At 37.0% G+C, this 27,237-nt stretch overlaps 1 protein-coding gene across 2 annotated transcripts in view; it reads left to right on the top strand.

Annotated features, from left to right (window-relative positions):
- Positions 1-27,237, top strand: part of SCAPER (S-phase cyclin A associated protein in the ER) — a 180,549-nt gene extending 153,312 nt beyond the window's left edge. The window contains exons 28-32 of one of the 2 annotated variants that reach the window (XM_064456758.1): positions 2,149-2,386; positions 5,458-5,607; positions 21,912-22,103; positions 24,774-24,825; positions 26,491-27,237. In XM_064456758.1, coding sequence (XP_064312828.1) covers positions 2,149-2,386; positions 5,458-5,607; positions 21,912-22,103; positions 24,774-24,825; positions 26,491-26,585 — 727 coding nt within the window. In that variant the 3' untranslated portion in view covers positions 26,586-27,237. Of the gene's footprint in view, positions 1-2,148; positions 2,387-5,457; positions 5,608-8,876; positions 9,635-21,911; positions 22,104-24,773; positions 24,826-26,490 lie in introns of those variants that run through there. The other variant, XM_064456759.1, reaches the window with a different exon arrangement.

Raw genomic sequence — 27,237 nt, 5'->3', positions numbered from 1 at the left:
CCCTCCACCTGCAGCATGTCAGTCTTCTCGCAGCAGCAGTGCACACTCTGTTCCCACCCAGACACTAAGCAGTTCCTGCTCAGTGGCACAACAGGAGTTTGCGGTATCAGAAGGACCTGGTCGTCAGCCTTACTCATGTTTTTAGTGCCCACTCATGCTACCTCACAGAATTGTATCCACAAGAAAAAGCACAGACACTAGCTTTGAAGTTTGATATTGTAACTGCAAATATGGAGTTTCACATAACTATTGTTCTTCTCTTCAAATATTTAGGCTGTGTTTGAGCTTAGCCCAGTACTGGGGCCTTCTTTGGGATGTAGAGAATACTGGTTCATTATCGTGCTCCGCCTGTTTCTTTCTCTTTCTCTTTGGTCCAAGGAAGCAATGATGTGCTCTTAGAAATACAAATTCTTCTTGATAGCCATTGTTGCTGGGTGAGGTGGTGCTTTCTTATCTGCTTCTGTGCTTCACTGGAAATGTGAAAATGACAGACCAAGATGATGATTGCCAGACCCTGGTAGTTGCTGAATTTGTGGTTTAGTTGCTCCGCTGAAGACAAGTGTCTGTATCACAAAAAGCAGGATTAGTCAGCCTTCCTAGGATCTGTGTTGGAAACTTCACTGGAGCAGAGCAACGGTGCAAGGTGCCTCTGATGCAGATACTGAAAAGATCATTTAGAGCCATTCTAGTCAAGGAAAAGCTGCTTATAGATTCTGGTCAACGGGAATATTCTGAGCTCTCTGAGTCTTTTCTGTATTCAGCTGATGTCTTCAAAGTTACCGGTTTTTTTAGAAAGGGACTCTTGTTTCTGCTGCTTTCCCATTTCCTTTGCTTTAAGTTGTTATAAAAAGGAAAGACAACCTCATCTAATTTGTCCTTTTATAAAATTTTCTCGTGTCACCTGTCATATTTTCCTTCAATTATTAAAAAAAAATAAATGGACTCAATCTTTATAGTCTCTTTTGGTATTAACACTTTGGTTTTTTTAAGATAGAAACATAGTAGATGAGGTAAAGATGAGATTTTGATGTACCATACTTTCAGTGTTACTGTACACTATGGTGAACTATTTTACTATTTTAGTGTTTCCTTTGATTGCTGATATATACTAAATGCATGTCCATAATGAAGTTCAAGTGATTTACATGATGGGTTTGAATCAGAACTTGGAGTATATAAAACTTATTATGTGCTTTATTTTGTATTTTTCTGCCTTCTACACCTTGTTTAACCTCCAGAGTCGTGACAATCTCAGTCTTCCGTGGTAGTGACTGTCCTGCATCATCTTCTGGATGATTAATAATGTGAAAAAAAACAGAGACAGTACAAATCATGGAGGGATTATGAAAGTTTGAATGTGAGAAAGGAAAATACTTCCTGAGTTATTTGCCTGTCTGTCCTGATATCCTAGATAGCAAAAAACCTTCTCCATTATTTCATGTGCATACCCAAAAGATACCAAAGAAACCTAGTTTCCATTTGCGCACCCTGTGCTGGTTTGTCTCGAGCATTTCATACTTATTTGTGCTTTGCTACCATACAGTCTCCCATAATAACATCTGACTGAAATAAGTAGTAGCGTGTTTTGTTAGCTGCTCAACCACTTCATTCTTAAATTCCTGCAGAACTATGTGATTAAGATCATCTGGTCCTGGTAACTTATTTTGCTGCTTAGGTAGGCAGTTTGTTCCAGTGCCTGAAGCAGTGAGAGGATCCAGGGAGTTCTTCCACCTCTGCTCGCTGCTGTTGCAAGAAAAAAGATGGGTGTAAGCTCCTGACCTGAGACAGAGCTTGCATGGAGCCCCTAAAAAGTGCCCCGAGGCTTCCGACTTTAAAGCTGTCCAGTTTCTGCATGGTCTTGCACTGGTAACGTGAACCCATTTTGGGAGCAAAGACACCAGTATGTGGAGAAAGATATTTAAAGATACAGCTGCACTGCAATTACAGAGAGTGTGAGACGGTGCCCAGATCATTGAAAGTATTTTCTGGAAATGTTGTGGTTTCTTGATACATTAGGCATCAGGTTTTTTGCTTTTTAGCAGTTTACCGGTTTTCTAACATTAGGCTTATTAGAAGTACTGCATCCTGAGCAAGTGTTTTCCCTGAGTGCTGGTCTCCTCCTCAGACAGCTTAACATTTTTTTGACAGATCTTGGAACATATTTGACAATACACGTCAGGACCCCACAGGACTAACAGCAGTTCTTCAGTCTACAGATCTGGTTGGAGTCTTGCATATGCTGTACTGTGTTCTTTTCCACGGGACAATTTCAGATCCAAACACAGCAAGTCCTAAAGACAGCTACGCAGCGAACACAATCCAGGTTGCCATTCAGAGTTTACGTTTCTTCAACAGTTTTGCTGTTCTTGATCTGCCTGCCTTTCAGGTAAAAGATGTTTTAAAACTTTCACTTAGTGTGAAATTGTTAATTATTGCACATACTTTTGACTAAGTTTTGTCTTTAAGGTCTTAGTTATTAAAGGAACTTCCATGATTAAATGTTTAGGGTTTTTTCATGCTTAAAATTGCTAATTATTGTTATTTCCAGTGTATAGCTATAGCAAACTAATTTAAGTGAAAAGTGAAACTTTGGACTACACAAAATGCTGAATCCCATCCAGTGCTTCTTCTGATCAAGAAACCTTACATTCAGCATAGTACTTTTTGTATTTAATAAGCCCCAAAAATGTGAAAAAAAAAATCTTGGTCAAAAGCATGAAATAACAGTTTTTCTAATGTGAAAGGACTGGCTTATATTACAACCACAATTTACATTTCTAAGTTCTTTCAGTGGCCATTTGCATTAAGATTGTACAACTGAAACTGAAAATCACTTGATATAAATTTTTGTTATCCAAGTAAAATTTTATTGATCAGAAGTTGGAAATTAACTTTTCATAATTCTTATTCACAAAAAAAACTCAGAAAGATCACATTTCGATTCTTGAGAAAGTATTTTCTTCCCTTCTTCTGTGAACAGATTTCTAGTGTAAATGAATCATTTTTCCATACAAAGAAAATATAAATGCTAGTGTGTTACTCAGATGAATTGGCAAAGCTGTTGTGTTGTTAATGTAAAACACCTATCAAAAGGCATTGCTTTGCAAAACACGTTTAGCAGCATCAATCTTATACAGTTCATCAGAATAGACTTCTGTCTCGTTTAGTATGTAATTTGTATGTAAGATTTACCATATACACCATCTAAAGTGCATTAGACTCAGCAAGAGCTTTGCATGAGTAAAGAATTTAGTATAAGGTATAAGTCTCCTTCAGTTTGTATTTCTTGACTTTGATTTTTAGTACATTTAGTATCTCTGACAACAACAACAAGCAACTTGCATGTATAGATGCAATTGCAGGATCCAGTCCAGTCAAGGAGCTTTTTACAGGGCACAGAAACATTATATTTATTGGAGTTTCATGTAAAACAACTCTTACACCTTTAACTCCCATTTCTTTCTGTAAATCAAGGTGTATCAAAGTAGTTCTGCACTACAGTGTGTTCAGTAGCTCTTGGTTGGACTCTGGATGTTTATTTGTAGCTATAGGTATTACTGGTGTATACCAGAGAGTAAGACTTGACTTGGGACAGTTTCAGCTTATGGGGGGCTGTAGCAAAGTGCAGTGGCTGAAGGTCCCACTGATATCTTGAGAAACCACTATTAAATTCTAAAATGTAAGCTTCCACTTCAAGTCTGTATTTATCCCTCTACCAACTACTATTATATCTGAGCATTTATAACAAACCATCAGCATTAATTCCCAAATCCTATGATTTCCATTAGTTGATTCTACATAAAATGGTGCAAGATAGTAATTATTGCATAAAGGGTAGTAGAAAACTAACCAGTGTGAATTATTTAATTCATTTCATCAATGCAGGGCTATGCTCTGGAAGTATCCGCTTAGCTGTCTTATTGAATTGTAGGCATAGTATTGTTTGAGATGGACAGACATATTTTTGTAGTCTCAGCAGCTATCCGTTTCAATGTATTAGTGTGGTTTGTTTCTGTAATGTTAAAAAATCAACATACACCTGAGCCAGTTTGCTGTCCATTCTGACCTTCGGACTGTAGCAGGCTAGCAGATAGCAGAAGGAAAAAGTGTAGTTTATGTACTGTCTGGTTATTATCTCTAAGGAATAGTTTTATCACGTAATAGTAGGACTGTGGAATAGGGTTTTTTGATTAACAGAAGAGGTCTGGTATTCTAGAGTTTGTATTAGCACAGATGGCTCATGGGTATATATTTCATTTAATTAGACAGTCTAAACAATTGAAAGATGGTAGTGAGAAACAACGCAGGATCCTGAGCTGATATTAATTCTGGCTAAAAAGGAAGCATAGTTTCCTTGAAAAATTAGTTTAACTTTTATACACAAACTCAGGTGCCCTTTGACCTGTTGTTATCAGGGAAGGTTAAACCCAGAGTGCTAGGTCACAGCATGCGTCGACAGCACTAATTAAATAAGGGTGGACCTAAGAACATGGCATCTACATGATGTAAAGCAGTAAATGGTGGCTGTATTGTGCATTAAATTGTGAAAACATACTGACTTAACAGAACGCTTGAGGTTCAAGGTGGAACCACAGCTCAGTCTGTTTCCATTGTCAAGGATTCCACTTTTGCTGGGTAGATTTTGAGTACGCTAAAACTAAACGATACTATAGACTGGGATTTATGTATATGTACTTAACACAGGCTACAAGGTATAAAATCAAGAAAACTCTCAAGTGAAAGAGATTTTCTCACAGGCCTGCATTGCTGTTTCATTAGAGTTAGTAGACTGTCATGCTCGTTCCCTGTGCTTTAGTTTTCCCCTTTGACCTTATGTCGTTCTGTCTGTTTGACATGTTTATTAAATAGAGGCTGTAGGCTGCACAGATAAAATCTAATTCTGAATCTCCACATTACAGCAATTTGCCTACTTTTAAAAGCATCCCAAGAAGCTTTGCAGCTGAGTGTTCTCTCTTTTTGGATATTTCTAACTTTTTTTAATGTTTGAAAAGTCATTATTTGTTATTAATGTCTGTATTCCATCCAGAGCGCAAGTTATTAATGAGAAATGCATTTTGCTTTTTTGCAGAAATGAAGATGGTTTGGTTTCTTTTGCTTATTACTAAGAAATATTATTAGCATTAAGTTTTCCTGGAACATGTAATGTATGTCAAATGAAATGGTCAACCTAATGCTACACTGAATGTCAGCCAAGCAGAATGCATTTTTTCCTGTGTCTCTTTAAAATTTCAATTAATTCTTATAGTCCAGTTGTAAACAATAAGTTACTGAAAGAAGATAGCTGATTCTGTCCTCCTCCAAAGTAATCGCAACAAAGAACGTAATCTATACTTTAAAAAAAAAAAAAAAAGGGGTGCAATTGATGTATATGTAATTCACACAATTTCTATAACATCCTGCTGGACTGTAATTTCTGTTTCTTGGCCTTTTTTTCAGTCTATTGTGGGTGCTGAAGGACTGTCCCTTGCATTCCGGCATATTATCAGCTCTCTGCTGTGGTACTGTTCCCAGCATACCTGTGAAGGATTACTACATGAAGTCATTATTTGTGTGGGCTATTTTACTGTAAACAACACAGATAATCAGGTAAGGCAAATGGAAAATGGTATCAGAAGTTATCAAGTGCACCTTCAGTCACGGATCCCTCAGGAAAACTAATCCCTTCGATGTTATTTTTGAAGCGTTTGGGATTCCTGTGAGCACAAATATATATGTGTTTGCAAAATAGAAGCTGAAGTTGCATCTTAACACAAAAACATTAATATTATGTGGCCATAGGGACACTCCATGTTCTTGTGCAGACAGTGATCCTGACATTGCATTGATTTTAACTAGCCTTACTGATATTTTTAATTCCATGTTAACTTCATGTCAGCTTGATCAGATGGCTGTGGTACCCAAGTTAAACCCTTTTAAAGCCAACTAAGCTAGTCTGCCATGAAGGCAGGTCCTCAGATGCCAATGTAGCCATCTCCCTGGTAGCCAGAGCACTCATTTAAGTTTAAGCCATGCTTTTCCTTGCATCTTTTTAGTAGTAGAGCAAATACTCAGTGGAAATCCCCCTCTAGCTTATTTGACTGTTGTCCACTTTTGCCAGGGGACTCTGTGACAGCTCATACCAGTAAGAATAACTTATAAAATAACCCAGACATGGAACTTCAAAACTATTGCAAATACTTTAGTCTTAAAAGTCCCCCGGTTTCCTCAGCTTATATGTAGCCTCTCTTGGTGTATTGGGCAAGGCAGAATTTGGATCTTGCTCTTTGTTTTTGAGTATGTGAACCTGACTCTGGATGTGTAGAAACTGTGTTATGGTGCCTATGTCTTTGATATGGTTCAGCTGAATGCTATATTTTGTGAAGTTACTCGTTTTGTTCTCTCTCCATACTTGTAACACTTGGTTCCTGGTTTTGTTCAGCTTTTGGGGTGGGGGATCAGTCCCATCAGTTAAGCTGAAGAGCAGAAGAAAATGTTACAACTTGTCAGCAAAGGTTTAGAGAGAAGCTGCCCGATAACGTTCTTAAGAGTTGTTGACTGTAACTGGAATGTTGTAATATCTTAAAGCCGACAATATTGTCAGAAATATTGTATAATTATACAATGTAATTATATAGTAATGTTTCTGTGGCTTTGGCCATAGCTGGAGGGAGGTTCCTGCAGCCTTCCTAGACTGTGCAATCAAATCCCACTTGGCGTCTGGAGCTGACTGTGGGCAACACTTTTTAATATGGTAGTTTTGAATATCCATGTAATATTGCTGCCATTTTCTGATTCCCACTGCTACACAAGGGGTCGTGCTGGCATCCAGAAGTGCCAGCGAACAATGTTGTCTTTTCTCTGCAGTTTAAAAATTTCTTTTCTGACACACAAGTATAAACAGATGCGATTCATTGCATGGAGGACTTGCAACTATAAACGTGCCAGGAATAGCACAGAAGAGGGATTTCCTACCAGCAATGTCAGTTATAGTAGTCTGTAGTGCCTATTGCTGTTTAGTGCTCGTGCCCTGGGGTGAAGCTCCGACCATGGTGAGCAGGCTCTGTGCCATGGCAGCAGCTGGCTATAGTGGCTGTCAGCAGGCAGTCAAGAGACTAAGTATGTGCAAAATGGATTTGTCTGTGGGCATGCTTCCCAGCTGGTGATTTTGCAGTGTCTTGGGGTCTTCAGCGTGTGTGCTTGGGGTTGAGGTCATGTGCCATTGCTGATCTACCCCCAGACTCAGTTAATTTTCAAGACTGAGAGTCGAGTTTAGGTCTTTGGTTAAACAACTGCAGTATGTTAGTGCTTTTCATACACTAAAAGCAGTCTCTTACAGTGGTTTGCTTTGGTGGTAGTATCTCAAGAGATGTTATGATGTGCTTAGCTTAACTTTTTAATAAATTTCTGATATTATTATCTGATAAGCTTTTAACTGAGGAAGTGGCATTTTGGTTTGGGTTATTTTGTTTTAAAAACCATTTTGAAAAACCGAAGCACTGCTCACTCAGATACTTGCAGAATGCAGGGAAGGTTGGTTTGTTTTGGGTTTTGTTGTTTTGGGGGGTTTGGGGTTTTTTTTTTTAGTAAAAGGAAGTATTTTTCCTTTCATTACTAGGCAGGCAGTGAAACTTGCTTACAGTCATTATTTTCAGGTGCTGTTACTATTGGTCTAACAGCACTAACAGTATTGGTCTAAAGGTATGCTGCCTTTCATGAAAAGGGAATTGCTTTCTATTAATTCAGTTATGGTTTAATTTTTTATTATGTTACGAGCTTCCAATTTTTTCTTTGGTTGTTGATCATCTGCAGAGTCCTACTAAAAATAAAAAATTGGTCTCACAGTGTAAGCTTTCAAATAGTAGGTTTGAACTCCTGGAAAGAACTGCATAATAAAAATAGATATACCAGACTTGAGCTATGAAAACATTTCATGGAGCCTGATAGGTCTTTTTATTTAGTATTTGAATGAACTTTAAAGGAGTCAATAACCGACATATTTCAAAGCAGATTTACATTATTCTTGCAGTCAAACATACATTTGTTTTGAAATGTTTTAGTTTCCTCTCTAAATTTACAAAAACATAAATACAAATGAATACCTACAAACCTTTGTATGATTTAATTCCTTCCAACTCTCAAAAGAAAGAACAAATAGTTGTTCGAAGTTTTTGGTGTACCTTTTGCGATTCCTTTGTCTATCCACATCAACAGATAAATATCCAAATGGCGTACTGGAATAAAGGAAAAAAAAGACATTAATTATTTAAAAAATGTGCAGTTTCCCAGTTTGGAGAATAGATAGATTTCTAAAAAGGAACTTTTACAGCCTGTCACCCTCAACATTGACCTTCTGTAGTAGTACTATGATTTAAGTAGGTGAATTATTACCACTATGCAGTCAAAATAATAAAAGGGCAATTTCCTAAATATTTCACATTCATAGAAGAAAATCTTCCAAGAGCATCATATGCCAATCATTTAAAGTAATATAGGCTTGTCTGGTTTTATTACACTATCTTAAAAGTCTTTATAGTTAGTTGAGTGGCAAATTAAAAAGGAAAGTTCTTTTCTCTCCTATGGCTTCAAGATTCATATTTCACTGCACTTTCCAGGAGCCCCAAATAAGAGGAGGGCCTTATGGCGGGTCCTGCACACACACAGAGACAGTGGCTGGGGTCCCACTTAGCGTTTTCACCACGGTTGGCTTTTGGTCTATGCCCAAGTGATTCTGTTGGGGAGCAATGAGGACAATAGATTCCTAAGGAACACATTCCTAAGTGTTTTGATAGTGCTTGCTCTGTTTATTTTAAAGACTATGATTTTGCTGACTCTGCCCACATATAATATTCTTTTCCTCTTTTTGTGTTTTCTTTTAGCATTCATAAAGCTTTTCCAGGGCAGCTGCTGTCACCAAAGAAATAAATCAGTTATGAAACTGAAAATTTAAAAAAGCAAAGAGTGTTTCTTTAATATTTTAAATGCTTTAACGTCATTAGTCAAGCCTAAACTGCACTGTCTGTTTTGTATCGGCACGTGAACTTTTGTTTACTATAGTGTTAAGACAGCCTGTGTTTCATGAGACGGGATTCTGTAATCATGCTGTAGCAGAGCTCAGCTTTATTAGGCATCTGCTTTGCATGAAGCGTGATCAAGGAAACTGATTCTGTTTTGGCCACCATTTAATCTATTAACATACAAAAACAGGTCCCATGATACTGAGGATAGATATGTAAGACTAAACTGCATAATAAAAATAATGTCCAATCTTTCAATAAGCCAATCATGCTATATCAGACTATAGGATTACAGTTTCTAATTATAATTCTTGTTAATTAAAAATATCCTTCTATTTTATTACGTTTTTATTCCCTTTCATTGTTTGATTTAATTATGGTGATGAATATAATTGGCATGTGCTGTCAACTCACTTCATTTGCATATTATATTGGATAATTGAATGTGGTTCCATAATTAAATTAACATGAATGACAGACGATTTGGCTTTTTTCACATTACTGTATTGGGAGTAAAAATCTTTCCATATTCATTGCAGTTAGTGAGTATTTTTCATATGAAAAGTCATCACAGATCAGATCCTCAGGCTCAGGATCTTGCCTGACAGGCTCCAAAAGAAGTTGCATTGTTCATTTGTCTTACTATGCATTTATTTAAATAAAAATAGCTTTTGTTCTTTCCGTCTTTGACACACACTGTGTTTAGAGTGCTCTAGAAGCGTCTCACTAACTTTTGGGGTGTGTAGGATACAGACTGAAAAACAAAATCTCTGTGAAACAACTAGGGAAAAGTGTATGCAGCTTTTGAAAAATAGTTATCAAGTTAGATTCGTAGATAGAAGTAAGAACTTCTCTTAGAGTAACCAATGCAACTGGAAAAAACTGGATACATAAACCATTCCCGTTCCATCCCCAAAAGTTTGCCTTCCAGTTTTATAAGTTTAACTAACTTATTTCTCTGTCACTCCAAACCTTTTATCCCTAGACAGTGGTGTCCATAAGAAGGGTACATTACTCTTATTGTAAATTTACAAATAATTGAAATGTTAACATCTAATAATCCATATGTTGAAAGTAGAAGCACATGAAATTAGATTTAATAGTGCCATTCACTTACTAGAAATTGACCCTTGCTATATACATGTGGAAAATTTTTTGCAAAACATGTTTCAGGCATATCAGCTTGTTCCAGTTAAAGGACTGAGGAATAGTAATACTACAGAATATTTTGGGAGGGAAATTTCTCTTGTCTTAAAATACAAATCATCACACAGCTGTATCACAGACATAAATAGAATGTTCAAAGAAATTAATATATTGTATGCTAGGCACAGTTCTGAAAGGTTCATGAAATTTATTACTCTTTTCCAGCAGAAAGAAAACAAGGTAGATAGTCCCCAAGAAAGGCTTTGGATGGAGGTTCTGTTTTTTTATTATTATTATTTGCTTATTTCTTACATTTAGCATTTTTCTTGTGTGTGGCAAGTCTTACTTCTGTCATAAAATAGCCATACACTTTATCCCACAGTAAGTGTATATCACATACATATATATGTATATGGCATATATCCTGACTATGGTTAGAAGTACTGCTACATTGTAAGGGACATTTACAAAGTGACTTTAGATTAAATGTTGCCTTCTGTAGGGAAATTATTTTGTGCTTTTGACAGTGTTAGTGCTTATTGAGTTTCAGTATGTGGCCAGTTTCCTCTAGTGTTAGCATGAAGGAAGAAAAATACTTTTAAGATGGAAAAATTGTGAAAATCAAAGGTTGACAGGAAAACTTGGAAGAATGGTTATAAAAATATTACGTAGACTTTTCATATGGGTTGTTTACGGCCATCATTGGTTGTTTATGGCCATCATTAAACTTTCATTATTCATGTTGCTTTCGGGGCTATGGAGTGCCTGGAACAATTTTGATCTGGTAGGTAGAGGTTTTGAAAATTCAGTACATGAGTAAAGATGCAGGAATTTGTAGCTACCATATAGGTAGTGTCCATATTTTTAAGTGAATAGTATCTGAAATTACTTCATTCTGATTTTGTTAGTTACATTTCAGAGGAGGGATTTTTAGGAGAATGGATTTCATGTTGAGGTTGTGGGTTTAGTTCTTTTTTTAAAAAAAGAAGCCAAAAACCCACAACCTTTTAAAGCTTTATAGATCTGAATGAAAAATATGCCTGCTAAATTTTGTGGAATAGCCGATTCCAGCAAGTAGAGTGATTCATGTCAAGTTGTAGTCTTGACTATCATTTAGGAGCACTTCAGCTTGTGAACAAAAAAATCCTCTAAGGATTAAACTCACCATGTTAAAATGGAGTAAATTAAAACAGATCTATAAAGTATGCTTTTTCGTTATCAGCCTTACATGCTCAGACCACATAAATTCGCTTACATGAACCAATATCTTCACAAAAGATGGCATTCCTATCTAGGCAGTCAATGAAAAGTGGGGATGCCTCTTAGGTAATTTGTCAGACACCGTTGTTGTTATTTGAGCTTACCAATGAACTTTTTCTTTTTTAAGAATGATCTATGACTAAACAAAATCCAGCAGGCGCATGTGGGACTGCATATTTCACAAATATTTCTTTTTCTTTTTTCCTTTTGAGAGGGTGTGGGCAAGGTAATTTAATATGAGCAAAGACCCAACATGAAATCAAGCCTATTTAGTTTCAGTTTACGATGGCTGACTGATTCCTGTAGGAGCAGAAGAGAGAGTGTCTAAGAATTAAAATGAGAAATTAATGCACTTGGATTTATCTTATTGTCTTATTCTTAAACTGTAAACACAAAAGAATAAACTTGGCTCCCAATGCCGTGAAAGCCAGTAAAATATAGTCTATAACTAAAGCTTAGCAATGGAGAGAGTGCGCAAGGAGCTAATGCCACCTCTGGAGAGAGACTTTCTTATTCTTATTCCTGGGTCAGGAATAAAGAGTTTGGTGGTCTCAGCTTAATCCCCAGTGGACCTTTGTCCACATCAAAAAAAACACCACAGAGTTTGGCATAATCCTGCTTAATAAGCAGTTTTTTCTCAGCTAAGACCTGGGCCTGGAATATTATGGGTTTGGCTGGTGGAGATCCGTTGGCGGAGATGGACACAGAAGCTTGCACAACGCCTGCTTTCGCTCTGCCTCGTTCCCACCCAGCGTGTCGGTCTCTCCTTTTCATGAGAATAAAGTTTCACACAGAAATTTAAAACAAAGTCTAAAGCCTGCAAGTATTTAATCAGGCCTTGTGAGCTATTGTCTGTCTCGCCTCATGTGTGAGGGAACTCCCTGTACTTCTCCCATAAACCGTAAGTTTTCCAAGTCTCTGCAGACCCACAGTGACTGTCCCCAACATCGCTGGCCCCACATGGAGGGGACGCCAGCCTGCTCTGTGTTCACAGCTTTGGGCTCAGGCAGTTGACAGTTGTTCCAAGTACTGGGATGCTGCTCTAAGGGTGGGAGCCTGCAAGAGGCCCAAAAAAGTCTCCCAAACCCATTTCATCTTATTTAGCTCAAGTAACACTTGATTGAAGTGATACTGAAACAAAAATTAAAAATGAAATGCATTAAATATTGCAGATTGAGTATTATGGAAAATCTTGCTCATCTTTCTCTCCCCTTAGCGGTGGGTAAATTGTAGCACATTTTTCATGGTGGAAAAGTACATTTTCTTGCTATCTGTTTGGAGAAGCTTTTCCTCAGCCAGCTCTGTAACCTCAGTGGCTCAGTGTTTCACAGTGTTCTTAGTTCATGATCAGATATTTTCACAAACACTTTACATTTATTGTGGAAGACAGAAGACAAAATATACTAGTAATAAAATTTTTACTTGCAGGTAGGGTTTTAGAGAGTGACAAAATGCTTGCTTTTGAGGAGAGACAGAAAGATTTTCTGTGTTTTAGACTGCAATATTTTAATTACTCACACCTTCTGGGGATTTTGACCCAAACTAGCTGTCTTCAGGGACGATAGCAGAAACCTCTGCCAACAGGCTATTTGAACTTGTTGACTAAGGTCCTGTTTCTTCTCCAGCCTTTAAACCAAGAATTCTTCATTCACATCGGTTGAGTTTCACCTGTGTAAATGAGTAGAGAATCATGCCCAAAGCAGCAGCTTAAAGTTACAAGTAGTACGTATCAAAGGTGAAGATGTTACTTAAGTGTGAAGATGATTCTTCAAAAATAGCACAGGGCTGCAAGGGCTAATTCTAATAATTTCAGTGTTCAGAACAATACCTGAGAATTTGAGACACAGCATGATGGTGGGGTGGGGTTTTTTTGAGCTTACAGAATATATGTATTTCTCAATACCTTTGATGTGTAATACTCTCCTCTGATTAAAAATTCTTAGGCCAACACTTAAACATATAAGTCTCCTGTTACATTGTTTTGGAAATCATGTAGCTTACCATTTTCTAGAAAGCAGTGATACACTTCCATTTAACAAGGTACTTAAGCATATGATTAACATTAAGCATGATAGCAACCTCACATGCTTAAACGTTTATTTTTATGTCAGTATGTTAAATGCTAAAATGCTATCACTTTTAAAGTTAGACTTTTCCTTAATACCTGTGCTAGTTCAGGCATTAGACTGCTAATTTATCCTGTAGCCTGGGCACATGCTAAATTCACAAATAGCCTCAATGCATATTAGAATTGTTTCCATTCTCCTCTCGTCACATTGTAATGGACCTTATCTTTTACTGTATCTGTTTAATAGTATTTATTTTATTTATTGCTGATTTTAATCTATGTATACTTATAGTAAGTATATATATACACTATATATAAGCATATATATATTTGTTATAACTAAGGTGACTTGTTATTTGTCATTTTGGGCAACCATTTTTCAAGAGCTTCGTATAAAGAACTTCTTTACCTAAATTTCCCACTAGCATCACTTCTGATAAACATTGTTACATCTTGACTGTACCACTGTGCTTGTATTTGCCATTGTTCTATCCTAAATGCTCAAGTCGCTTAGGATGATTACACAAAAACTGCTTGGATAATTTTTTCTTTGTTATGTATACACAGAGCACTACTGAATCCATGTGCTTAAACCATAGAGCTAGCTCTAAAAGGGCAATGCTCATAATGGGGCTTATAGGAAGACTAATGTTATTTCTGAACTCTCTTATCTTCTCTGAAAGCTTACATGTGATGTTAAGAAAATAAACACTGGAATTTTTCAAATAGACAAAATTCTTATTTTTAAATTTGCATGTAGCATTCTGGAATATTGTTTTTGCATAGAAATGATTCCTGATAAATGTTAGGAGGAATTTAGAACATTCTTTGCTCAGAGCCTTGGCAATAGTGGAGTTTGCAAAATGGAAAGAGAAGAGCTTGACCTTAGAAGAAGAGCTAAGTGGTGACGTATTCTGCTGATTAAATACTAGCAGTATGGGATCTGTTTACATAGAAGCAAAGAAATAATACAGATCTAACTTTGAAGAGAAACTCTAGGCTACTAATATAAAGACTTATTTCTTTCACAAAATTGTAAATAACCTGACATCAAACAAAAGGATTTAACAGTTTGATGGAATACTGTAGTAACAGAGATTAGATGTGCAGCATTTCAGTTCCTGTTCAATAAAGTATTCGGTTGTTTGTACAAATTAGAATTGGCATTTATATAAATGATAAATAAATAGAAAAGAAACATTAACAGTTCCCATACCAATAGTACAATTTTAAGATCCAAATGTTTATAATGGCCATTTTCAAGTTTGGAACCATAGTTCATAGGAGATAGTGGAAAAGGCAAGGAGTCCCCCTTCAAGAACCATTAGCTTTTTAGTCTGAGTTGCTCTAAGAAAATTGCATCTGAATGTGAAATCATTATAGCAGAAGAGTACAGTCAAGTAGAAGAGCACATTTTAATGCTTCATTACATAAAAATAAAAGGAAATTGTATTGAGAAGGATGTTTTTCCAGAAAAGTTAATTCTGCTAACAGTGATAATCACTATATGTGCTCCTAAGTACCTGTGGAATACTCCATTTCATTAGCACTTTTTCCTCTCCAAGAGCTGAGGAGGGTTTTGTTTCAGGAAGTTTTAAACTTTACAGAGTTACAATTCAACTCGATTTTTCTGTATCCACTTCACCTTAACATAAGGTGCTTTGTCTTACTTTTCATTTGATAAAAAAGCTACAACTTCTAATACTTGATCAAAATTACTAAAAAACACCAGCTTGACTGTAGAGTACTAAAAACACAGAGTTCATCATGCGAGAGTGGTGCAGTTACATGACTTACAAGGTTTTTTTCAAGTCTTAATATTTGGGGTGTTTTTCTGGCTGCAGATTTCAGTTCTCTCTTTGGCAATCTTTCTCCTTTCTCTCCTATCTTTAAGCAGCGAGAAGCAATTTTTCCTTTCTTCTGTGGATGAAAGAAACTGATAGGCTACAGAAAGCACCCATAAGTCATGCTCTTTTCCTGCCACAGTGTTTCCAAGCAAGCATCCCTCTGTTACGGAGGAGACCTGGTATCGTATGTGCTGTTCCAGGTGCTCGGATGGCAGCTGAGAGTTGCTGGACATCACCTCTACTTTGTTAGCTGGACATCCCACTACCCCTGCAGGTCTAATTTATGGTGGCTGTGCCCTAGCAGTGCCATTGATCCCAGCGACGTATTTGGTCCCAAAGTTTCTGCATTTTTATGTGGCGTATTTTAACAGCATAAACAATGACATAATGTTAAGATATAGAAAAAGGAAGAGAAATAATAAGCAAACAATATGATCAAGTTAATACCTAGACACACTCATTTTTTAAATCTTACTTTTGTGTAGTTGATTTCTGGAAGGCAACATGAGCTGGCAGGCAGAGTAACCAGGTGGTTACTAGGAGAGATGTGGGACAGTATCCAGGCTGCGGTGAGCTTTTCTGGTATTTGTCGTGTGGAAAGCACAGCTGTACACCTTTATGTTACTGGTGACTTCAGTGACATGTCACCTTAACAAAAAAATAAGCTTTTGCAGAATCATTGCCCTAATGGTAGTGGGAAATTTGTGATAAAGGAAACCATGGGGCAGCACAATGGAATGAAAACAAGAACTCAGAGGATCTGCTATGAAAAGTACCCACATATGGTGTTTCTGTTTGGGAACGCTTAAATCATGTCTTCCAGTTATGTTTGTGAAAAGTCTTCAGCAAGCGTCCCAAAAATGAAACAGAAATTATGGAAGTACACGTCCATGTTTCTGAGTTAGCCTGGGGCTGAGGGCTCTCGTGTATACCCCACAGGTCTTCAAGGGTCAGCATCGGCTGTGTTCCCCAGCCCTGTCCGTTGTCTAACTTTCATAGAATCACTTAGGTTGGAAAAGACCTTAAAGGTCATAAAAATATTCCAACAGTATTTGGAGGAGAACAGCTTCTTGCCAGGCTTAAAACAACTCATTTTTAGTCTGGAATACTGTGATGAGATTTTTTTAATACTGATATTTGGGGCAGGGGGGAAGCAACCTTTGAGGAAATAGTTGAATAGAATGTTAAATATTACTATCATTTTAGATATGTGATTAATGTCTTGTAGATTTCTAAATGTATGGATAATCCTCAGTAAATGGTAATAATTGATTGATAATATTATGATTCTCCAGTCTAGCCCAGTTTAGAACCTGGTTTACTGAATCAGTTGAATACTAATGCCTCTGTTCTTCGTTTTGCCTTTGCATAGACAAAAAGCTTGCTGCTGGCTTTAAGTTTCTCCTGACCAGAAAATTAATTAGCCTCTTTGAAAGATAATTCCAGTGTTTTTGTGGTATGTATGGATAATAAAGAACTGACATGAATGATGCCTTCCCAGAGCTGCAAATGTCCAAGTGAAACAAGAAAACCTAAATCCATCAATAGAACTCAACTAAATATTGCTCTAAAAATCAGCACTTCCACTCTGCAGGAATCTTGGACTAACCGTGCATAGTGCACGAGGAGTGAAAAAGTTCTTGGTCTGAGACTGAACCTTTTTTTTTTTGCTTGTAATAAAATATCTGACAATATTTAACACAGATGCATAGAACCATTCAAAACCAATCTGTGATCTTAATCTTCTTTAAATCTCCAGAAAGTTGCAGGCAAAGTTTTAAACTCAGTTAGTTTCTCTTTTTTCAAATGCTTTACAGATATAAAATGTGTGCAATTACAACTTAGAAATTTAGATTGTCACCAAAAACGCTACTCCGTAGTTTAAAAAATGTAAATTTCACAAAGCAATTTGATTCAGCTACTGGTTCTTGAAAAATTAGTAGCATGCATCTACATTACATGTCCAATTAGGACATACGAATATATGCATGATAAGAAGATATGAATTATCAGTTCACTTCAATTTGGCTAATATTTGTTCAATATTTTATATACATAAAGTCTTCAACTTTCTGGCTGACATTTTAGTTTTCTCAATGAAAATTTTGTTTATTACTTGCAAGATGCTTATAAACTCAGTTACCTGAACATGAAGATAGTTGCAAAGACTAGAGGACTCTTATTTTAATTTTCTTGTAAAATTAACCATATATGCTGATACATTCTGTATCATTGCTGTATCACACAAAAGATTAGGATCCTATTAGTTATGAAGATTCTGTCACCCTGCTTTGACAAAAATTCATAGATATGCATTTAAAAGTAATTATAGTTTTCCTTCATGATAAAAGGAATATAGAGAAAGGTTAAGTGAAAGACAAATATATGTATATACAGTATGTAAAGAGAATTAGGAGGTATTCACCAAAACATCTTTGCCTTGCTAGTTCTCATGTGAAGGTTACCCCTGTGTATGCCAGCAGTTTTCTCCCTGCCCTTGCAAGCAAGGAAAGGAGTCACATTTTTATGATTCTCATTCCCACAGGGTCATCAGAAAGCTATTTTTGGGGCCTTGGAGCTTTGCAGAAAACTTAAATGAGCTGCAACATTCCCTTTGCTAACCGGAGGAAAATTGTACCCAAGTTACTCGGGTCCATATGGTTTATTAGTGCCCTAGCAAAGGCCTTCACTCCTGGGAGGATCTCCTTTACAAGGTGCCAGGAAGCAGTGGCAGGAGAGGAAGGCCGTTGGAGCTGTCCTGGTGGGAATACAAGGACATCCTGCAGAGTCCAGGGTGGAATATTCTTCCAGCAGTCACCTCAGGTCTGTAGCCAGATACCCTACCTAAGTGACAGGGGAAGCCTTACCTCCCAGCAAAACGATGAGTTCCCTTACAATTTTATTACTGTTCCGTACCACAAGGAGCTTTTAATTTTTTTGATTGATTGTCCTTTTTTATTGCTCAAGTGCTGTGTGGCATATTGCTGGCTTTTGTCATTGTAGTCTGTTTTGAAACACTGACTTTTATACTGCTGCAGACTTTCACAGCTTAGAAGAATTGCAGCAAATGCCAAGCAATATACTATATAGTGAATATTGGCCCAAGTAAACTTGAAGGAATAGATTCCATCTAGAGACTGTAGAAATCATGCGTCATGCTTTCCTAAGTGATAAACTTCAGAAGTACCAATACACTGGATCCAAGATGGTTACTGCACTTGAGGGTGCAGAGTGCACCTTCCAGAGTCAGAGATTAAGCAAATTAGCGGGACCTGCAGAAGGCTATAAACTGGTGGGAGTGACAGAAGAAGAAGATAACTGATAGGCAACCTTGAAAGGTGTTGCCCAGTAAAAAGTTCCCACAGGTCATCACATTAGTCATTGTGCTGGACAGTCAGCTAGTGTGGGTTCAGTAGGCGCAGCGTACGTGTCATATAGGAAAGCTGGAAATTCAGAGAGAGACCAAGCAGGGAAATTTGTATTCTTAAAGGTGACTTTTAGCAAAGGTTGAAAGTACACAAAATCAGATGTTAGAGTGCCATATATTGTGCAGCCTTGCTATCCGTCGGCTTGTACAGCGTAGAGGTTGCTTCAGTTCAGCACAGTAAAGGATTTAAGATGTTCTAGCCCCTCATTTTCAGCAGGCTTTTACATTGAGAGTAGACAGTGCCACTGGGCAGTGCTTTCTGGTGTGCTAACCCCAAACCACATCACCATGCTCTGCAACAGGGGCTTCACCTCTGAAATGTGTCAGGGTCTTGAGTTTGGCTGGTAGACAAAATTAATGAAGAAAAATTTCCTTAATTCATTGTGAAATAGCATTTCAGAAATGTATTTGCAGTGTCTCTTACCTGTGTGTAATTTGGGTCTTCAGAGGGTTATTCTAATGTTTACTGTGTTGGGTCAAAAATTAGCTAAGCTAAGCAAGCGCATCTTCTTTGGAATTTATTGAAGCTAAGCACAAGCAAAACGAATAAAGTTGTGTGAATATGTATAAATTCAGAGAGTAAGCAAATTTTTTTAATGAAATACAGAAAACTTTAACATGAATTGCCTGCTCTGGATTAAAAAAAAAGTAACTTGTACTAACTTGATATAGAGGTCTCAATTCAGAAAAAGAAAACAACAAGCAAGTATTAATGGAACCTAGGCACATATCTGAAGTTAAGCAGGTGCTTAAATACTTGACTGTACAGAAATATGGTGATTTAATTAGGATCTCGTTATGTTTGACAGACATATCTGACTTTGAGGCAGAGAGCAACAAGAAAAGCTAATTCTAAGTAAATGTGTCTGGATTCCAGTATGTGGCAGGAGGAAAAGCAAGCTTCCTGCACTGGATTTCACTAAGGAGTTTGTGTCTCATATTAGAGCGTTTTGTAAGATGAGTATTCCAGGCCTGAAAAACACCCTGGGATCATTCAGCCAAGTGACTGTTCAAAAAAAAAAACAAAAGTCAAGAGACATCTTTTTCCACCATAAAGAAGTCATAGGCAAGGTTTTCATTTGTTTTCTTCTCTGTTGATCTGCTAAGTCAAGTGCTGGATTTCACTTTCTCCACCAGTTGACAGTGAAACAAGGAATATGTGCTCTGCTAGAGGTTTGGGTTTTTTTCCAGTAACAGGTGACTTTTTTTTTCTCCTGAGTACCTAATATAGTGTATTGGGTTTAGTAGCTGCATTTGTACAATAAGCTGAAAACATTAAATTGATTCCACATGGGATAAATACAGGATTGAAACAATCAGCAGCCCCATGTATATACCTTCCTATCTTTAATGTTGATATGATCATAGTAGTAAAAATGTTGAAAGGAAAAAGATAATGCAATAATTCCATGAAAGCTGTTTGGGTACTTGCACTGTTAGTTTGGCAAGAGCTCACTAATTATTCATGGCATTTTTAGAACAGATAAAGGAAGTGAAGTGTAAAATGAAAAGTCCCAAACACTTCTTTTCCTCTGCCTGTTCATCAAGTGTACAGTGGCCGTTAAAAAGAAGTCAAGAGTTCTGCTGTTTTGTCCTGGATCAGAAATACCAGCTGTAGTTTTTCTAGTACAGTTATGATTGAAGTACTTTTTTGATTGTAGGATTTACCATAGAAAAACATAGATTTATATAATAGCCACTCTGGGTAATGTAAAATCCAAACAGTAATCACAAACCTGAAAGGCATCCTCTTGCTTACAGGGTGGCAGCCAATAGTTAACTTTAGAATCATCCAAATGTTTCAGTGATATTTTCCTCAAAACAGCGTCTGAACGTATGCTTAATTGTCACATATTTGGCTGTCAAAAATCCCTCCTGTCTTTAAGGGCATTAAGACATGTCTACTAGTGTTTTGAAAGGTTTTCAATGTCTTTTTGGCTGGTGAACTGAAAAAAATGCAAACTGTTACTTTGTTGATCTTGTTTTTAAACTGGACTGCATTATCAACTGAGAGTGTGCTCTGAAGGTATTGTTAAAAGTGCTTTGAGAACTTGTAAATCCCTATAATTTATGTTTCTGTGGTCTCGACTGCTTCTTTCTGTCCTTCTGGTTTTAATTTGAATGCAGTCTTGTCTGGGTGTGTACCTGTAAAATTGTGTTTTTCCAAGTACAATTTACAGTCATGACCCTAAGTTTTACAGTGTTCTAACCTTATAGGAGCTTCCTCCTATGCCAAAAAGCCAACTTTGGGTCAAACAGCTCTTTCATATTATAATTGTCTAATCAAGGTTACTTGGAACAGATCCGATTTTGGCATTTTTTAGTTTATCACAAAGAGTATAAGAATATCAAGTAAATTGGAAAGCTTCCTTTGCAGGAGACCAGTAATAGCATTGCCTTATTTCTTCAGATGTACACAGTTGTAAACTTAGCCTGCTTCATGACAACAGTCCCATTTATCTAAACAATTCTCCTTTTAGAGTCAATGGCACTGATAGAAACTGAGATAAGAAATACAGATGGGAGGATCTTGCTGAGTCTCTACTTACTGAAACTCCTTGCTGTGCAGCTTACAATCACCTTTTCTTTTTGGTGCCTGAGAATGCGTGGCAGACACCTCCCATGAAACAGGGTCCTCTCTAATGGCCAGAGAGCACTCTAGTAAAGGATGAGAGAGCTTCGGGAGGGTCTTTACAGTCCTGGTGATCTCTTTCTTGATTGTTTTTTTTCCCCTAAAGGCATGCTTACAGTGTTTAAATAACACAGGGGTTCAGGTTTTTTGTTTTGCAGCTCTAACTTACAGTAGTCCCTCTGCTATAATTCTCTGTCTTTTGAGTTGAAGATATTACATGTTCTCTTTTATTGTCATCTTTGGATTAATCCATGAGAACATTTGCTTACTGTCATTTTGGATGATACAGGAAAAAGAGGTTTTACAGCCTTACATTCTTTGTGTTGCTCTGCAATAAAAATAATACTTGCACGCTAAAACAGAAGTTGATTGGACTAAATGTTGTAAGCTTTATTTTTAGTATTTACTTCTCAGCCATGTTCATTTTTTTAGCATGACTTCAAAACCCGTGCTGGTTAACAGGAAAAGAAGAACAGATAGATCACGTGGTTTAATTTTGTTATGTTTGTATTTGCAGATCATTGTACAATCTGGCCGTCACCCCACAGTGCTGCAAAAACTGTGCCAGTTGCCTTTCCAGTATTTCAGTGATCCTCGTTTAATCAAAGTGCTCTTCCCTTCGCTAATAGCTGCTTGTTACAATAACCCCCAGAACAAGATCATCCTGGAGCAGGAGATGAGCTGTGTTTTACTCGCCACGTTCATTCAGGTAGCTATTGCAGTAACATAACAGCGGTGTGCAGGATAACTGCAACGGCTTTTCTCGCCTTTGCTGTGTCTATGGAAATCATTTGACTTAAGTAAAACAAGTAAACAGCACTGAAGTACTTTAAGATTCTCTGCAGCCCTTTTCAAACCACAGATTATGCCTGTACTTGAGGCATTTTACAACACTAAAAGGTTACCGCATAGTTTAGGTTCTCCCTATGACATGCAGAACCTGTTTTCATTAAAGTTATTGGATGTGCTAGGAAGATTTGACATAGATCCTGCTATTATAAGACGATTCTTAAAATATTTATTTTTTAAAAACTACTGGACATATAACATATCTGAAATTGGTATATTAATGTGTTTACATACAAATGTACATTTGTATACTGCATACAAGAGATTTACAGAGAGAACTGAACGGAAGTGTATATATTTTATGCAGAAAATACACAGAACGTATGTTGTCGGTCTAATCTTGCAATCTTTATTTTTGACAGTAAGCCACTGAGGTCATTACAAATACTGTTTTGAATAAGGATTTACAGCATTTTTGTTCCCTTTGTCTAAATTTATATGCTGTACTTTATGTACCAGATTTTATGCATGCCTTATATTTTCCATACATTTTATTGACTATTTTCAAATTAATAAATTCAGTTTTCATAAACACCCTACTATTAAAAAAGTAATATGCTTTTAGGAGTCTAATAACTCTGTATCAGTCACCTCAAAGTTACTGTTGTTGATACAGAAACGTTAGTCAAGCTCTTTTTTCTAATGCTTTACAGCTAGTCCAAGGGTAGGCTACACGGATTTGGGAGAGAAGGTACAAGAACTAAATATTTACTATAAGTCTTAGCGTAACATCAAACTTCTGAGTGCAACTACTTTTTATCCTTTTAATAGTAAAATAATTGCATAGCAGCTAAAAAAAAAAGTTTGGAACTTAGAGAAGAATTTGCCATATTGTAATGAACTTTGGGTTAAATACAAAGTTAATAATTCAGCTTTTACTTCATTATAGCGAAACTACAGATTTCAGTCGAGAAGTTGCAGTGGCAAAAAATGATTTAAGCATTACAAGGAAATGCAGCAAGTTTAGTTTGTTTTTTTCAGCCAAAAAACCATGAGAGTAGAGAGTGTTCCCTATATGAATAATTAAGGTTATTTACCTTGATTTCTGTGCCACAAGAGAGGGAACAAAATTTAAATCCCCAGTAGCTACATTGAAGCCTAAGTATGTTTACAAGGGTCAATGTTATTAATTTTATTTCCAATTAGAAGTATATCTCAGATGCCAAGTCCACCTACTATTCTTGCAGGCTTTTAGAAAAGGTGTTATATTCAGTTACGGAAGATCCCTGTGTGCTGTCAAGTCTCCCGTCTTTGCTGACTTCAGTGGTACTTTAGTATTTTACCCATTTTAAAATCTAATCCCAAACGTTGCACGTGCGCACACACACAGTGAAAGAACGATTCTGAAAGGAACCAAGGAATGCTCAGATACCCACACACACAGAAGAGACTTGCCTCTGTACTTTTATTTCAACTCGGTAATGTTTGTCAAGCAAATCTCTCATTTGCTTCAGTGGAAGGTTTGGGAAAGATTGTAAAATGTTTCCCTGTGACTAGAAAATGAGGTTCTTCCTCTGCCAGGGAATGCAAAAAGAAGTCCCGTTTACGTAAAAGTTTGGTGGTGTGTACAAATATAACATTTAAACACAGTGTGTTAAATGTGTGCAGCGCAAATCAAAGGAAAATGATTGCTGGATTTTACAACAGCCCACATTATACCTCCCTACCAACAGATTTATTTCCATCATCTGAATTTTACATCATCCTTTTTATTTTTGTTACTTCTGTGCTTCTAGATGTGCTGAAATAATTTAAATATATATATATATATATTTAGGAGAAGCTATGATGTGCTGAATTGTATCTCTTATGTCAAATAATACCATCTCTGCTCAGTGAATACACTCACTCAAATAAAAGACAGGATCCTAAAAGTGCTCTCCGTACTGGGGCAGGTGACTTGCATAATCCTTACGTTGTTCCAAGAGAAGTCGGTGTCCTTGCTGACACCAGAGGATGCAGCATCCCGTCCGATAGCAGCAGGGATCGCACATGGTGTTGGGCACTTAGATTAACTGGTTACACAGCTGGCTGCAGCATTGGACAGAGTTAATCTCCTCTGTGGAAGAACTTCGCTTACTGTTGGGAGCAGTCCTCAGGCTCCCGGGTCACTGGGGAGCACAGCCGATGAAATGGGGATAATGCAAGAATTTTGTAAGAGTGTTTATCTGGAGTCATTTGTTTTAAAGTAACACAGCTACAGTAAATGTGCTTTTAAATTAAAAGTCATGAAAATAACTGTTTCCTAAGAAGATATTAAAATCTTGTTTTTTCTGTTGTGTATTAAAAGTATTTTTTAAAAAAAGTTATAAAGAAAGGTATAAAAATCCACTAGATATTATAGAATTCAAGTGCTGGCAGTATTCTGTTATGTTATGTAGAAAACAAGCCAGAGTTTGCTAATTTACAGATTTCATAAAGTATTAGTATTTTTGAGTGACCATGAAGACATTAAAATGTTGTTTTAATTCCTCAGATGTAAGATCTGAAAACCTGATGCCAGTTTTCTTTTTTTTTCCCTCCCCCATAGGATTTTGCACAGAGTTCAGGCCAAGTGGATAATCAGTTATCTCACCAGAGGGGTATGTCTCCAATTAAATGTAACAGAGTAGCAACTGGATAACAAAACGTGTAGATGCTATATTGTGTTGTGATTTAAATCTTTTTTAATCTGCATCACGAGTAAATTGCAAAATGATTTTACAGTTTGGGGAGCGGCTCTTTAGCTTACGTTCTGACTTAAACATACGTGTCTGCCAGTCTGCTGCGCGTCGTATCAGGAATTCAGACTGTTAATCTTTATTTAAAACTATGTGGTATCATGTCTTAAAATGTGATACTCTATGTGCGCATATTTAATTAGCTGCCACAAAAGCTGCCTTCAAAAGTCTTAAGTTGCAGAACCCACACAGCCATGCCAATACACCAGGGGAGCCAAAAAAATTAGTAAAACACTGTCCTGTAATTTTCCTGTAAAGTTTGTCAGTTTGCAGAAGAGTTGCAACTTTTACCCCCCTCAGTTGTTGTCAATATTGTGTAAAATGCAGTTAACCTCTTTAGGCTAAATGTTTGAAAGATTCTCAGCTAAGACGGCTATTACTTGTTAAACACAACACATCTGAAATTCAAGCATGTTGATAGGAGTCTGGTCTTGAGGCGCCCATATTTTGCATAAAGTGTGCCGCTCAGACAGTCATTGCTCCCTAATAGCAAGCAGAAATCCACCACCATTTTGCTGAACGTTTGGCAAAAGATGAGCAGTTCTAGGTCTAAAGCACAAGCTTTGTGTTTAAAAATAAATTATAAAATTAACATAAATTTATAGAGATTTTTACAGTCAACATTATAACTCTCAGTCTGAAGCAGCCTCATGCAGTGCCTGCAACACAAACTTTCTAAGGTTGTGTTTGCATGAAAATCTGCTTGAGAAACCTCTAAAAACCAAGTGGGAAAACTGCTTTTTATTTTCCATTTTCAAACTGAATGAACTTTTAAACAAAGATGACTACCCGGTGACACGCATGTTTTGATTTCTAAACATTCCCCAGTTGCAAAAAAGCTGACTTAATAACAGTATAAGCAGGATTTTTTTAATCCATTATATCACTTGAATGTGAAGGATGGTGTCCCCAAAAACAAACGGGAACAATAACACTGCTTAGAATAAAACTTGAAAGCACAAACTTCATTGTTGGGTGCTGCACTGCAACACACTGCTCGAAGGGTCGGACCCCGCAAACCTGTGCATGCATGCGTAGCCCCATTCGCATCACCAGCAGTACTCGTAGGAATAAAAGCTGCATTTTTAATCGTGCTGTGAACTTTGGGGGAATTGGGGAGCAAAACTCCTCCACAGCTCTTTGTGGAAAACAAAGCTGCTAAGCAGAGAGAGCACCATTGAGTCTCTCTGAACTTGAAGGAGGCTGGATTGGTCCCCAGTGGGTCCGAGAACATAAAATGTGTAAAGACAAATAATGTTCCGATGTATAAAGCAGAGAGTCTGATCCAAAAGCTTAAAAATCTAAGCCTTTGCTCATCAGAGCCCTCTGCCCCCATCTTTAAAGCCAAACTTCAATTTCCATAGCTCCACAGAAGTGTTACCACATGATTTCAGAAGGTTTTGGTAGGGGGAGGGGAGTAAATGACTTAAAGTATCTTGAATTGTCTCTGTGTTCCTTACTCTTGTTTTATTGCCATCTTATCTTAAGAGCGAATAAATTGGTAATTTTATGTTCTGTCTTCAACAGAAAGATTTTTCAGTTCTCAAGATTATCTTGAGCTGTCCAACAGATTCCCCCGCCAGTCTTGGGAAGAAGCTCGACAGTTCTTCTTGAAGAAATGAGTGTTGTATTTTGTTTTAAAATCCCTAATGTCGTCATGCTGACCGGTTCCTGCTGACTATGTTCTTTAAAAGGCTACTCCAAAAAGTTTTCGATACTCCAAATACTTACGCTGTAGATACATAATTTGCACTATTTATATCATAAATACTGTAGATACTTTCGAGTTCTGTTTTGTAATTTTGATAATTTGAGTTTATTTCGTTCATATATCCTATGTAATGATTTGAGTATTTTCTACCCTGTGATGTGGCGGTATTTGCACTGCAGAACTGCTGAAAATAAGATTGCAAATAGAGAAAGTATGTTCTATATATCTTGTAATAAAATAACTTATTCTGTCTGTAGTGTGACTTCTGCATCGCAAATGGAAGTGTGTTTGAATTACCATAAGCAACACAAGGCTCAGAGAGAAAAAAAGAAGACTCCTAAGATGCCTTTCCAGTTAATCAAAAGTGTAAAGAATTTGTCGGATTTGGCTCTGAGTGAAGTGCATTTGTGATTTTCTGGTTATTTGGGATAAGTCACATAACACGGCTTTTTTCAAACCGTGCACATTTTTAACGTTTCGATAAGACTTTCATTTGAAACGTCGTGATGTTCTTTTAACGGTGAAGGTTCCATGAAGCAGAATTAAAAGATGAAAAAAACCGG

Source organism: Phalacrocorax carbo, chromosome 7 (genome assembly GCF_963921805.1).
Source record: "Phalacrocorax carbo chromosome 7, bPhaCar2.1, whole genome shotgun sequence".
In the NCBI taxonomy this organism is placed as follows: Eukaryota; Metazoa; Chordata; class Aves; order Suliformes; family Phalacrocoracidae; genus Phalacrocorax; species Phalacrocorax carbo.
The sequence above is the reverse complement of the archived record's forward strand: the minus strand, read 5'-3'. Positions and strand labels throughout refer to the sequence as shown.